Source organism: Coenobita brevimanus, chromosome 26, assembly GCF_032717465.1.
Source record: "Coenobita brevimanus isolate Jiangsu-jjx chromosome 26, ASM3271746v2, whole genome shotgun sequence".
NCBI classification, from domain to species: domain Eukaryota; kingdom Metazoa; phylum Arthropoda; class Malacostraca; order Decapoda; family Coenobitidae; genus Coenobita; species Coenobita brevimanus.
In genome coordinates this window covers 8,595,298-8,610,046 of record NC_136979.1, presented here as the reverse complement: position 1 = coordinate 8,610,046, position 14,749 = coordinate 8,595,298, and the positions used below count along the sequence as shown (strand labels likewise).

General features: G+C 41.5%; 1 protein-coding gene across 1 annotated transcript in view; it reads left to right on the top strand.

Moving 5' to 3' along the window:
• LOC145394151 (uncharacterized) overlaps nt 1-14,749 on the top strand; it is a 64,128-nt gene that overhangs the window by 11,715 nt on the left and 37,664 nt on the right. The window contains exons 2-5 of the mRNA XM_080268131.1: nt 7,319-7,500; nt 7,849-7,953; nt 9,718-9,861; nt 10,216-10,341. Of these exons, the coding sequence (XP_080124257.1) occupies nt 7,319-7,500; nt 7,849-7,953; nt 9,718-9,861; nt 10,216-10,341 (557 nt within the window). The remainder of the gene's footprint in view (nt 1-7,318; nt 7,501-7,848; nt 7,954-9,717; nt 9,862-10,215; nt 10,342-14,749) is intronic.

Genomic DNA, 14,749 nt, shown 5'->3' with positions numbered 1-14,749 from the left:
TTATACAGGGTATCAAGTGAGAGGATGGTGGGTGCCTTCACCCTCCACCAGAAGTTGGCTGCTGCTGCAGCTTTAAAAGACATGAGTTTAATCCCAGGGTGAGAAATGGAGCAGTTTGAATTTTTTTTTTTTTTAAGACTTTTCTGATCTTTCACACAGCCCACTACCATATCTTAATCCCCTTCTCCCCATTACTAATGCCATTATACCAACGCTAATGAAACAGCCCCTGCATATATTCAGTATGAGTGGTGGGCAGCAGCACCAAAGTATTGACATCCACAATTATGTGGCACATAGGAGGACTGCTGGGACCTAAGAAAGGAATTGCTGCATTTATGCCCAGACTTGGACACAAAAAACTGTAATACTAAAAAGTAATGTACTGTACTGTATAATAATTTTCTGGCATACAAAATGCATCAGATTCAATGTCAGTGCCAGAGCACTGTGACTGATAATTCATGAGGATCATTGTGAACCTGTAGACTTGCTCTTTGTGTAATTTAAGTTGTATCTCATGGTTGCCATTGTAGCTTGCGAGCTAATCACACTGGCCAGGCTGAGAGCATGGCTGTGTTGTGCATTAGTCCTGCTGCAAAATTTTGCCATCATTATTATCATACTCATGCTAGTAATCAGAATTATTCTCACAGTCACAGAGTGTTGTGCCAGGTTTCTGTCTTATTTTATGCGATATTTTATTATGCCATCATGAGTAAGAAGAAAGAGGATGAAGAGTTTGGGAGGAATCTGAGTGTAAAATGGAGGGAGAGTATGAAATTGTTTTGGAAGGAGGTAAAGAAAGTAAGACAGGGTGAAAGGGGAAATAGCAGGGGAGTGAAAGATGGGAATAATAAATTGTTGGTGGAGAAGAGAGAGAAATTGAGGAGATGGAAGGAGCACTTTGAGGATTTGTCGAATGTAGAGAGTGAGAGAAGTGCGAGTATAAGTGGTTGGGGAATGGCTAGAAGAAGAAGAGATGAGAAGAGGGAGGAAGAGATCAGTAGAGCAGAAATAGTGGAAGCAATGAAGAAGATCAAGATGGGAAAGGCCCCAGGAATTGATGGAGTGTGTGGTGAAATGCTGAAGTATGGGGGTGAGATTGTTGTGGAGTGGATATGGAAGTTGTATAGATTGGCTTGGGAAGAGGGAAGGGTTCCAGAGGACTGAAAATCAGGAATAATTGTTCCTTTATGCAAAGGAAAAGGGGAGAGAGAAGTCTGTAGTAACCATAGGGGTATTTGCCTTCTTAGTGTGACTGGAAAAATATATGGTAGAATACTCATTGATAGGGTTAGGCATATGACAGAGGAGCTATTTGGAGAACAAGGGGGATTTAGGAAGGGAAATTGGTGTGTAGATCAGATATTTGTTCTAAGATGTTTAGTGGAGAAGTATCTAGAGAAGGGAAAGAAAATGTATGCTGCCTTCATGGACTTGGAGAAAGCTTATGACAGAATAGATAGGCAAGGTATGTGGAAGGTATTAAGAATATATGAAGTGGAGGGGAAATTGTTGAGTGCTGTGAAGAGTATGTACGAAGGAGCTAGGGCTACGATGCGAGTGAATGGTGAACTGAGTGAGTTCTTTGATCTCAGTGTGTGACTGAAGCAGGGATGTGTCATGTCTCCGTGGCTGTTTAATATATACATGGATGGGGTTGTAAGGGAGGTGCAAGGTAGGGCAGTGGATGTGGGGGTGGCTCTAATGAATGAAGTTGAGATGTGGAAGATTCCGGTGTTGCTGTTTGCTGATGATACAGTATTGTTGAGTGAAGATGAATGGGAGTTGCAAGGTTTGGTGAATGAATTTAGGACAGTGTGTAGAAGAAGGAAGCTGAAAGTTGATGTAAACAAGAGTAAAGTTATGGTGTTTGAGAGGAATGAAATCACAGAATGCACAGTGAGGTTGGATGGTGAGGATATGGAGAATGTGAGTGCATTCAAGTACAGTACTTGGATAGTGTGATGACTAAGGATGGAACTTTTGAAGATGAAGTGCTTGAAAGGGTATGGCAGGGAAGGAGGTTGTTGGTTCACTGAAAGCAGTGATGAGAAATAGGGAGGTGAGTATGGACGTTAAGAAATCGCTGGATGACAGTATTGTGATCCCTACCCTGACGTATGAAGCGAGGCATGGACCTTGCTAGAGGGGAACAAGTCAAGAGTGAGAGCAGTGGAAATGAGTTACTTGAGAGGAGCATGTGGAGTGACATGGAGAGACTTGTTGACGAATGAAGTGAAGGAACTTTGTGGAGTGGATGTGGATGTGGTTGAGAAAATTAGGAGATATACACTGAGGTGGTTTGGACATGTGGAGAGAATGGAGAATTAAAGACTGACTAAGAAGGTGTATGTAGGTGAGGTGGAGGGAGGGAGAGGGAGGGTAAGACCGAGGATCAGTTGGAGGGATGGAGTTGAGAGGTATATGAGGGAGGGGGGAGTGAGTTGTGGGGGGGGCAGTGAAATGGTGGGTGACAGAGCAACTTGGAGGCGTTTTGTATGCGACACCCTTTGCGGGATTAGGGCATCGGGGTATAGATAGATAGATAGATAGATGAGTACAGTAGGTACACACAGTACGCGAGTTTATGGGCAGCAGAGGAGGTCACGTACTAGGATTTAGGGCACTGTGAGTACATAAACTCATGGGAAAACTTACATATGGGTGGCAGCCCCTTTCATCAGTAACCCTTGAGGCTCCTTTCAGACCTAAGTATTGTACTGTACAGGGGAACTGTCTAAGACATATTACCTAAGATAAAGTAAACCAACAAGGTTACTAAAACATCAAGGATATGGCTTAACTAAACCAACAAGAATATGGCTATTCACCTTAACCCAAAAGGACACCAGGCTTGATGAACGTGAGAAGGGGATCCGCGGCAGGGTGAGGCACCTAGCGTGCACCTCCTGCACCACCCGCCACATCACCCGACACACCACCTTCCCCACCACTCTCATCACCAGCACTTTTGACATTTTCACTAGCTAATGCACTGTATTCATTCATAAACCCTTCAAAGTCTTTTTCTGACACCTCAGACATTGCATCATCCTCTTGATCCTCCCCAGGAAATGGCTCTTCTGATGTTGAAGGGAATAATTCCTCATTTTCTTGAGGCCACAGGTAATGGAAGATGAGGGTTTGCTTCCTTCTGTTAACCTCCTGGTTGTGCCTGTCTGTGTAGTAGCAGAAGGTTCTGTCCAGTGAAGTCATCACTTCCTCCACTTGCAACTGACAGTGTGCAATGTCCTTGAATTCTTCCTTGAATTTATCTAGGGCACACAGTACTTGGCTGATTCCCATCATTGACAAGTCTCCACTCTCCATGACTGGTGCTGGGTGGAGCATAGGCAACCGTTGTCGTGTCTTGGGGTGGCAATGTTGCGTGCTTGGGGTAACCCCGGATTTGGGCCACTCTTCGCTGCAGTCTCGTCTATTACGAGTTCAGTTCGCTCACTATTAAAAAATACACTAAAATTCGATAAAAATTAGGTCCTTGCATACTATGCGATTCGCCTACTGTGTACTCGCGTACTGTGCGTACCTACTGTAATCAAGTTCAAAGATGTGGAGCAAAATGCTAGTGTATTGTGATGATGAAGTAGAGTGGTAAATGAGGATCTGCACTGGTGCAGTGCAGTGTAGGGTAGTTGCCATGGTAGCACACGTAGACACCATACTCTGTCTGAGATGACCTGTTGCTGCATGTGAGATATAAGTTAATGTATAGTACAGTATGTTTCACTTGTGTCTGGATGCAACTAATGCCAGATGATTTTATTCATAGTGTAAGATATTTCCAGACTGTAGGGGTTAGGAACAACTAAGCCCTTCTCCCTACAACCTGCCAGTTCTGTGGCCTGTCTCCTTCTCAGCTCTGCTTCCTAAATTCTGGTGTAGCAGAGGTCGTGTCACTTGTGTTACACTGTTGTTGGAATGTTCTAGAAGCCTGTGTGTGAGTATGTGTGTATGTGTGTGTATGGTCACGAGGTGCTGTCGTGTGCCTATAAAGCATTCCTTGAGTTAAGAGTGTGTAAGCATGTTTAGCATTGCTCGATTCTCGCAGACACAATACCTTTCATCATCTGACTTGCTGCTTCTATCTGTCTGTCTATCTATCTGTTCATCTATCTGTCTATTATGATTTGTAATTATAATATGGGCTCATAACACAACTAATGCCAGATGATTTTATTCATGGTGTAAGATATTTCCAGACTGTAGGGGTTAGGAACAACTTTAGTACGGTAGCCCTATCATGCTGGGTACTGTATGTCTTCCATAGTTTATTCTGGCTCATGCCAGACCATTTTATTCTGCTAGGGTAAAACATCACCAGGCGGTAATAATTACGCATCGTCAGATTAATAGCCTACCTTGGCTAGATCTAGGTTAGGTTACTGTAGCTATGTTTTGCTAGGATGCCCTTGAATAGGCTTCAAGTCTGGGAAGTTATGAGGAGGGAGTTAAAAAGGAATAATGGGTGAAAAGAGAATTTTTGTTGGGGAGCTGGCCACCCCAAACGGGATTGAGGCGTCTGGCAATAGATAGATAGATAGATACATACTGTACCCTATAACATAAGCACTTGCTTTGACCAGATTATCAAGTAATAGACAGATTTACTGTATATTTATTTGACTATTGAGAGGAAGATCCAGCCTGATAAGAACAAGGAGTCAAAAATAATTGAGCCTTTGCCAGTGGTTTTCTTGATCTATCATAGCCTATTACTGAAACTAAATATGCTTATAAGCTGAAAATAAGTTTACAAGAAAGAAGTCCAGCAGCCTTGGTTTAAGGTGTCAGATGAAACTAAATTCAGTATAAGAAGGAGCTGTTAAAGAGTACAGATCATGTAGGAAGGATGGATAGGAGCATAAAATGGGATTACACTCCATCTTACTTAATATAGACAAGCACCACATTCCACAAGGCAACATAAGACACTGAAATCCAAACTTTACATCAGAGATTGCTCACCTCATAAAACCATGCAGCTCACTCAAACATGACTCTCCTCTCATGCACATGCGAGACACCATTACTTGGCTTCAACAGTTAAACAGCAAATTCAGAACATTGAAGCAGAAAACTGGAAGGCCTTTGTAACATCACGCAGCCACTTCACAGATCCCTTTCCACTTTATAAAACACTTGGCATGTCCGAAGTTGAACCCATCCGTTCATATAAAGAACAAGGAAACATACTAGTGAACCATTATGCTATTATGAGTCAATTCACACCAAGTTGCACCGAGTCTCAAAAACAGTCCTCTCTCCATAGGCAGTCCTTTCCACTCAGTCACAATGCAAGTCTTCTCACTCCAGAACAAACACTTAAAATTATAAAGACATTAAAGAACTCAGCAAGCATAAGATCAGATGAAAGTAGCAATCTACACCTGAAACATTGAGAACCACATGGCATCCAGGCCCTGACAAACATTGACAACTAAAGTACTCATATGCACATTTTAGCATCCCAAACATTTGTAAACATGGAACAGTCATTACTATAATCAAACTAAGTATATAAAAAAACAGCAAATCCTTCTTCATACAGACACACAACACCACCCAGCACACCATACAAGATATAACTGAATGCCCAATTCCTAACAGTCATACCTGATATTCTGCTTCCTCACTCATGGCATGGTTTCAGAACATTACTCTTCACAAACACTGTACTAACCAACCTCACACACCATGCATCCAATGAAACCAACTCAGTGAGTCCCATGCAATGTACAGTACACTTCTTGTAGCAATTGATGTGAGTAAAGCCTTTGATGCTGCCCCCAATGCAGGGCTGTCATGAAAATCTACTACAAAAACATGGAAAACAACACAAAACTCTTGTTTGCCAACTACTTATCAGGCAGATGAGCACATGTGACATTCTAAGGCAAGTCATCATGAACATGAAACTTCCCTAATGGGGTCTCAGGACTCTGTTCCTTTACCTGCAATCTGTAATTTATACATGCACAACAGGACCACACCACAACTGCCCACAACATTGCTTCATATCTTCATATGCAAATGATGTTACAATGATAACTGCACACTGCATTGCAGACACAGCATGCTTCCTGCAACAGAGCTAGCTGCCTTAATACACTTTAGGCATGGGTTACATATAACAGGCTAACAATTGCTCAGCCACCACTCTTTTATCACCAGTGAGTCATGAGTACAAATACATCCCTAACACTATGCATTTATCTGTGCCACATACTCCTTCCACCAGGATCCTTGGAGTAACATATGACACTGTACACATCTTCAGGTGCATAATACAAGACTTAAAGAGGTGATACATCCTAGACTAAATGCACTTAAAGCTCTTGCAGGGACAACCTTTGAGATACAGAAGGAATCTCTTCCTACTTTACAAACAGTACTGTAAATCAGGTAACTGATATCCATTGCTTTCCAATCATGAGTTCCCATCTTTCCCACAACAAAGCCATGCAGACCATATCAAGCAGTTCCCTATGTATTATCACTGGCTGCATCAATAACTACTTGTGTAGCCCATTTACAGTTTGAAGCAAAAGTTTTCACTGTTAGGGTTTATATCAAGAGAGACACACATTTCTGTGTGGTGGATTATGCCAACACACAGCACTTTTGTCATTACATGACAGAACCACACATTACAACTGAGCACAAAAATTCATCCCCTCACAGACATAACCAGACCCTCCTCAACAGCATCCCACTTCCAGACACTTACATTAACAGTGAATAAACCCCTACACACCCACTTCACACAGAGGGCAGATTCAACCCCTCCATCCATCCATCCATCCATCAGAGGCTTCATTAAATGCAGCTAATTAAGTTAACATAGCTACAGTAGGTATAGATCAGGACCCCACCCAACCCTGCTGATCTACCAGCTTAGATCTGAGTTGGGTGCAGTCACAGATGACATGTGCTGTTCTTGTAGATCAGGCCCACATGACATGACACGTAATGGAGCACTGCACAGCACATGATACACTTAGATGCAGACATAACAGCAACAACATAGAGAACTTGAGGGACAGCCCCATAGAGGTGGTTGCCTATCTGCAGTTGACAGATCTGTTTGGTCAGGCAAACCAGGGTTAAGCAACAAAACGAGACCTGTTTACCAGTATTTCTTGCATCTGTTCATCGTGCATTTAATTCTGTATTACCCTAACCTTTGAGGAAGCTCAGTTATTATTCACAGTGAGGGTGTACCTTGATATGTAAATCTGTTTGTGGAGAAATTTTCATGCTGTATCTAACACACTTATTCTCACCTTTTCAGACTGGTGTGCAAAGAAACACAAGATATTGTGGCACCAAGATGAACAGAAAATAAAAACTGAAAACTACACACCCATGTATGATGGAATACCATACATCCTACTGGGGAGCAAGCTGCTTGAATGTCAGTATGGCTTTGACAGAAATATGTATCAAAAGCAGAAGCACTATGCCAATAGAAATGTAAGATTTTTATCATTATTTTTTCAATGTTTTATTCTGTTCAGTACTTGTATGTATGAATATTCCATAATATCTGCCACTATGTACCATAAGTGAACTGCATGTTTTCCAGACACAAAGTTAGAACCTGTGTCGTATTTAACTTGACTGTATTCCGTATATACTATTGCCTACATGTGGTTATTATTTGTGCATTCTGAATAATGCACTGTTTGTTGTAGTAACCATTTATAATGATAAATCTGAGGTACCAAAAAAAAAAACATGGGGGAATGTATGCAAGTAATTTATGTACCTGAAGTTGCTCACTAATCATCATACATTTTTTTTACATGTCTCTTCCCTAAGGTAGAAAAACTGAAGATTAAGGATCGTCGTCTGCCAGTCTCCAAAAAAGTTAACTGTCCTGCCAGAATTGTGATGAAGGACATCATTAAGTTTCCTCAATATAAGGTACAGTTTTCCTTAATGTTTGGTAGAGCTGATGATTGAGATTGTTGCTAAGTGCGCCCTGAACCAGATGCTGGTAGTCTTACCATAACAGAATCTTACTTATTTTGGTGTAGGATTTTCAGTCACCACTAACCAAATATCACAGACAACTGCAGTACATTGTTAAATTCAAGGAAAGAACAAGAGTAACTTGATCAAGCTACTCAACAGTATACTGACATTGGACTCCCTTTCCCTTTTTCACTGACTTTTTGCAGGAAATTTCATAAGTGAATAATGTTATACATCAGAATATTTATTAACCTGATATTAGCTGAAAGTACAGGATGGTTCAAAATTCAGGACACATAGGGAGAGTCATTTATTTTTAATCACTTCTCCTCATCCATCCTGTTCAGTGATGAGGCAGACTTTTATGTTAATGGTGAAGTAAACAAACAAAACTGGTGGTACTGGAGCGATACACATCCCCACAGGTTACGTCCAACAACAATGCAGGGGGCCAGCAAGGTGATAGTGTGGTGTGGTGTATGGGACCGCACAAATGTCAGCCCTTTTTTCATTGACGAGTGCTGAAATTCTGGGAGACATGTCTGCAAGAGTGTTTTGATGTTCACGGTGAATATTTTGAACATTTAAAGATATAAAACTTTCAGTGTATTTACATAATAACAAAAATAAATGATTTTCCCAATGTTTCCTGACTTTTGAATCACCCTGTACAGTCGCTTTTGATTCACTAGTATGTAAACATTGTAAGAAAGCATTGTTTTTTTGTTTCTCTGTGAAGCTGAGAACTCTCTCAGCCTATATTTTGGGTGCTCCATTGGGCCCATCCTTGGCAAAAGAAGACAAATTGGATACGAACAAGGCTATGAACAAGGGATGTATGTGAGTGACTTTGAGAGTGATAGGAAGTATGAACACCAGAAAGATGGCTGGATTTGGGGGTGAATGTGTGATTAAGCAAGGTTAAGGAAATTGAGGAAAGAACTGACATGGGATAGAAATGGATGGATAAAGTAGCTATGGTTTGTATGAAGATGCATATCACAGTGGTTGCACCACTTTCCTTCATCTTCCTAACCTCTGAGTTGACAGAATGGTCTCTCCCATAGATGTTATGAAGCATATTAAGAAATAAAAGTTGAATGGTTTGCCTGTGATGTGGAGCCAAGAATTTTGGAGATGAATGATGAGTGAATGAATATGATGCCCATTTTAATAGGCAGCTGTTGTACTAGTCTTATTTTTATATTTTCCTGCTCTATTTTTGGATCTTGCCTATCCAGTTCATCAGTGGGAACTAAAGTTAGGGTGATGAATATTAGGAGTTGAATTATTTACCATCCACTGTTGAATATGAAATTGAATTATTGACATGAAAGACTGATGCAGTGGATGTTTCAACACGTACAGATGAGCCATTACTTCTTTAGTGTACAGTATGCATCTACATCCTTTGAGTTTTCCATTAGCTGATGGATTTTTAACTAGTCACTGGTTATTCTATGTAGAACAGTGCTTGTAGAATTGTAAAAGTTATCATTGAGGGAAAGATAACAGGATCCTATTTTTCTCATAATTTATTAATTTTCACATTACTGATTTTTTTATCAGTGCTATCTTTAACTCAAATTATGTTTGTGGATTTTGTGGTCTCATGTATGTACAGATTTGAAGCTGTATCACATTTAAAAATGTAACAATACTACATGTTTCTTTTGTTAATAACTGACCACCACTCTCTCTTACCTCTGACAGGTGGATAAACACACCATTGGCTCCCGTCGTCTGAAATCCATGCTGCTACGGTGGGCCCTGGAGAAAGGCCAAGCTAATGGCGAACGTAGAATATACATCCAGTTACCAGATGAAAATGATCACTGTAATCATAGTCAGGCATTGGTGAGGAACCTGTTTGTCACCATAAAGTTTAAATGATATCTAGCTTCTTCCTCTGTTAATACTTTCAGCGCAAGAACATAGTTTTGGTTAATTCTTGCCACCTTCATGCAGTGTTATTCAATTTTTGTATGGAAAGAGCTTTATAAGATACCAGTACTGTATCTAACTTAAGTTCAAAATACGTCTCCAAAACTGAAAGTCTTTCCAAAGCAGAATAAAAGAAACTGACTGAATATAGAACTAAAATGAATAATAATATCATCATAGTGAAGTAATCAATACAGTAGTCACCCTTTGCAATATCCCATTGAACTGAAGTAAATCAGATATAGACATTTGAATCCTTGACTTCAGAGCACACGGAGAGCAAAACGAGGGCAGAAGATGATAAAAACTGAAACACCATTGGTCAATCTGGATGCCAGCCTGAATGATCCAGTTTTCTTTCAGAACTTCAGGGTCACAAAGGAATTGTATCAGGTTTGTCCACAAATGTCCTCAAGTGTAAGTTGTATGCCACTGCAATCAGTGGCCCAGTTTGATGGTGGGATGCAACATTTAACCCACTGTGATCCCTGAGATATCTTCATTTATTTATTCTTGCCGTCTCATGACAGTTTTATTTAGCTTAGGACATTTTTAAACTGAAGGGGTTAGTTATATCTTTAATAAATTTCTTCAGTAAAAGTGACATTTTCTAAGCTGAATAAAATTATCTGGTAGCAGCAAGAATTCATAGTAAAGGAAGTCACCTGGGTTCGTGGGGCTAAAGTTAAGTTTTATTAATTTCTCATAGACTATTTCCTTTGTTTGGTCCTTAGTAGTCACTTGTTGGTCAGTCCTAGTCCGAGGCTTCATGTTCGTACTTTTAGTTAGTTCTTTTCTGGGGAGGAGAACTAGCCCTCCACCAACCCACTTGTTGTCATGTAGGGAACACATGTTGGTTAGCTTTAAGGTTACCACCTGGCATTGTAAATGATTTCCTGGTTTACAGGAAATCATTTGGCTGCCACTCAGTGTGCAGCTACCCTAAAACAGAGTACCTCTACACTAAGTGGGTGGATGATGCAAGAGCATATAGAGGTTGGGGGAGTGGACTTTCTGACCTCCACTTGGTGGTAGTGAAAGTCAAGGTTGAATTGAAGTGGAGGAATAGAAGAAGGGAAAGACAGGAGGAAGTAGTTCTTACAAGGAGGGTGGAAAGGGTTCAAGAGGATGTAAAAAAGGCAGAACATAAGAGAAAAGGGCAGGAGCGATTGGATAAATATGACTTGAACCAGATGGGGGACGTGGAAGGTGCGTGAAAGATATTCACAGAAGAAATCTGCGCTGCATGTGAGGTGGTGTGTGGAGAGAAGAGAAGACAAAAGGGGGTACAAGGAACAGCATAGTGGAATGAAGAGGTGAGACAGGCTGTGACACAAAAGAAGAAAGCATATAGTGAGTGGATGAGAAACAGGGATGTGAAGGAAATTGAGAGACAGAAGAGAGAATTATATGTAGAGAGGAAGAGATAGTAAGAAGAAAGTAGATAAGGAATTTGGAAGAAAATTGAGTGTAAAGTGGAGGGAATGTAAGAAAATGTTTTGGAATGAGGTAAAGAGAGTTAGACAGGTGTTAAAGAAGCTAGCCAGGAAATGAAAGATAAAAATGGTAGATTACTAGTGGAGAAGGAAGAAAAGTGAGCAGATAGAGAGAACACTGTAAGAAATTGTTGAACATGGAGATTGAAAGTAATGCGAGTATAAGTGGCTGGGGAATGGCTGGGAGTAGGAGGGGTGTGAGAAGAGAGGAAAAAATCAGTAGGATGGAAGTTGTGGAAGCATTGATGAAAGTCAAAATCTGGAAAGCCCCAGGAACTGATGAAGTGTGTGGTGAAATGCTGAAGCATGGAGGAGAAATAGTAGTAGAATAGATGTGAAACATGTGCGGATTGGCCTGGGAGGAAGGTAAAGTCCGGGAGGATTGGAAGTCAAGTATAAATATTCCCCTTGTACAAAGGAAAAGGGGAAAAAGAAGTGTGTGGTAATCACAGGGGCATTTGTCTTCTTAGTGTAAAAAATTATATGGTAGGACACTTATTGACAGAGTTAGGGAAATAACAGAGGAATTGGTTGGAGAACAGGGAGGTTCTAGGAAGGGAAGAGGTCATGTAGATCAGATATTCATTCTTAGGTCTTTAGTGGAAAAGATTCTAGAGAAGGGAAAGAAGTTCTCTGTGGCCTTCATGGATTTAGAGAAAACATATGAAAGGGTGGATAGACAAGGATTGTGGAAAGTATTAAGAATATATGGAGTAAATGGGAATTTATTGCATGCAGTGAAGAGTATGTATGAGGGTGCTAAGGCTGCAGTGTGTGTGGACAGTGAACAGAGTTTTTCTATTTGAAGGTTGGATTGAAACAGGGATGTGTCATGTCTCCGTTGTCGTTTAATCTGTATGTGGATGGGGTTATAAAAGAGGTATAACGTAGGGCAGTGGATGTTGGAACGGCCCTAATGAGAGAGGGCAGTGTGTGGAAACTCCCTGTACTGTTGTTTGCAGATTATACTATGTTGTTAAATGAAGACAAAAGGGAGCACCAAGGCATGATGAATGAGTTTGGAAGAGTGTGTATGAAATGGAATTTAAAGGTAATTGTAGGAAAGAGTAAAGTTATGGTCTTCGAGAGAAATGAAGTCAGTGAATGTACAATGAGGTTGGATGAGGAGGAAATGGAAAATGTGAGTGCATTTATGTACTTGGGTAGTGTGAGGAGTAAGGATGGAAATTTAGAGGGTGAAGTTCTTGAAAGGGTACAGCATGGAAGAAAGGTTGCTGGTTCTTTGAAAGCAGTGATAAGGAACAGGGAAGTGAACATGGAAGTGAAAAAGTTATTCATCCATCCATCCATCATCCAATCTTACGTCGCCCCATGAGGAGTGTAGGAGCCCGGGGCCAGGCAGTTGGTCCTGACATTTAAGATGAGAGTGACCAACCTCATTCATCCCTGAGTGGCATTACGTGAGCAATAAACCCGAACGACCCCTTGGATATAAACCTTCACAGGCTCAATCCTATTGGAGCACAATAATTACCCACTAAACCACCAGGCGCCAAAATTTGGTTATATGGTTACCACCCTGCATAGTAAATGGTTTCCTGGTGTACAGGAAACCATTTGGCTTGTCACTCAGTGTAGAGTCACCCACAGGCAGAAGGAAGAGGAAAGAAAGAAGGAAAGAAAGATGCAAGAGGGAGTGTAAAGTCACCCGTAGGCAGAAGGACGAGGAAAGAATGAAGGAAAGAAAGATAGAAGAAGATGGAAGGAAAGAAGGATGGAGGAGAGGACAGGCCAGACACCCGAGAGCAGCACTACATTGAGTGTGTGGATGGTGAGCGCCCCCACCCACCACATAAATGCATGACGGTATTGTGATACCAACTCTAACGTATGGAAGTGAAGCTCGGACGTTGTTGGAGGGACAGAAGTCAAGAGTGAGGGCAGTGGAAATAAGTTATTTAAGAGGAGCATGTTGAGTCACATGGAGAGACACTGACAAAAGAGGAAATGAAGGAGCATTGTGGTGTGGATGTGGATGTGATGGGAAGTGTTAGGAGAAACACATTGAGGTGGCTTGGCCGTGTGAAGAGGATGGAGAGAGAGAGAGACTGACGAGGAGAGTGTACGTGAGTGAGTTAGAGGGGGGGAGAGGGATGGGGAAGCCAATGATGAGCTGGAGAGATGGAGTGGAGAGGCATATGAGAGAGGGAGGTGTGAGCTGGGAGCAGGGTAGTGAAATGCTGGGGGACAGGGCAACATGGAGGCAATTTGTTTGTGGCCACCCCTTATCAGATTAAGGCATCTGGCAATAGGTAGATAGACTATTTCCACTGAAGTCCACTCTACTCCATTTTCAGTAGTTTCCAAGTACAGTTCCTCCCACCCCCAGCTTTAGGTTCATACATTTATGAACCTACTATTAGTGGGTATTGGAGAAAGAAGAGGAGATTTGAGTGATGAGTTTTCCGTGAATGTTTGTGCGCATCAGGGGTCAATCTTGTCTTAAGTCCGTTATTGATTGTCATGATACTTGAAGTTCTCACAGTACTTCAGAAATGGACCCCGTTGGGAGATGTTGTATGTTGATGACTTGGTGTTGATTGCAGAGAATGTAAGGGAAGTAGAAGAAAGATTTAGGAAGTAGAGAGACAGCATGGGGCACATGGGTTTGAGAGTAAATGTGGATAACACAAAAATGACGATATCTAGGACGGTCCTGTCAAAGCAGTGGGAGAGTGGCCATGTGCAGTTTGCCACAAGGGTGTGGGAAGTAGCTCCATCTTGTACATTGTTTATGATAAATGGATGCATAAGACATGTAGTGGTATTTAAGGTAGACCGCAATATAATACTAATTTCATGTGTGCGGTACTTTGGGGAGAACATGTAGAGATTTTCAGTCATGAAAGGATTGATCCTGCTAGTAAGTTTTTTGAGTGTATGGAAGAGTTTTTTTATTTGGGGACATGTTACGTGCTAGAGATGGGGCTGGAGCTAGCTCTGTGGCTAAGGTAAGGAGTGGTTTCAGGAAGCTAATGGAGCCGTTACCTCTCCTGACATTGAGAGGGCTCTCCCTCCATTCTAGGGGATCTTTGTATCCAGCATATGTTAGGAGTGTAATGCTGTTTGGTAGTGAGTCGTGGGCAGTAAAGGAAGAAGATATTCATAGGCTCCAATGTGCAGAAATGACAGTGATTAGATGGATGTGTTGTGCGTCCATGGATACGAGGCCTGGGAGGGGCTAGGTTTACAGTTGAAGATTTGAGAGGAAGGATGGGGCTGGAGTGTATTGGTGTTGTGATGAGGAGGGGTAGGTTGAGATGGTTTGGGCATGTGGTTAGGAT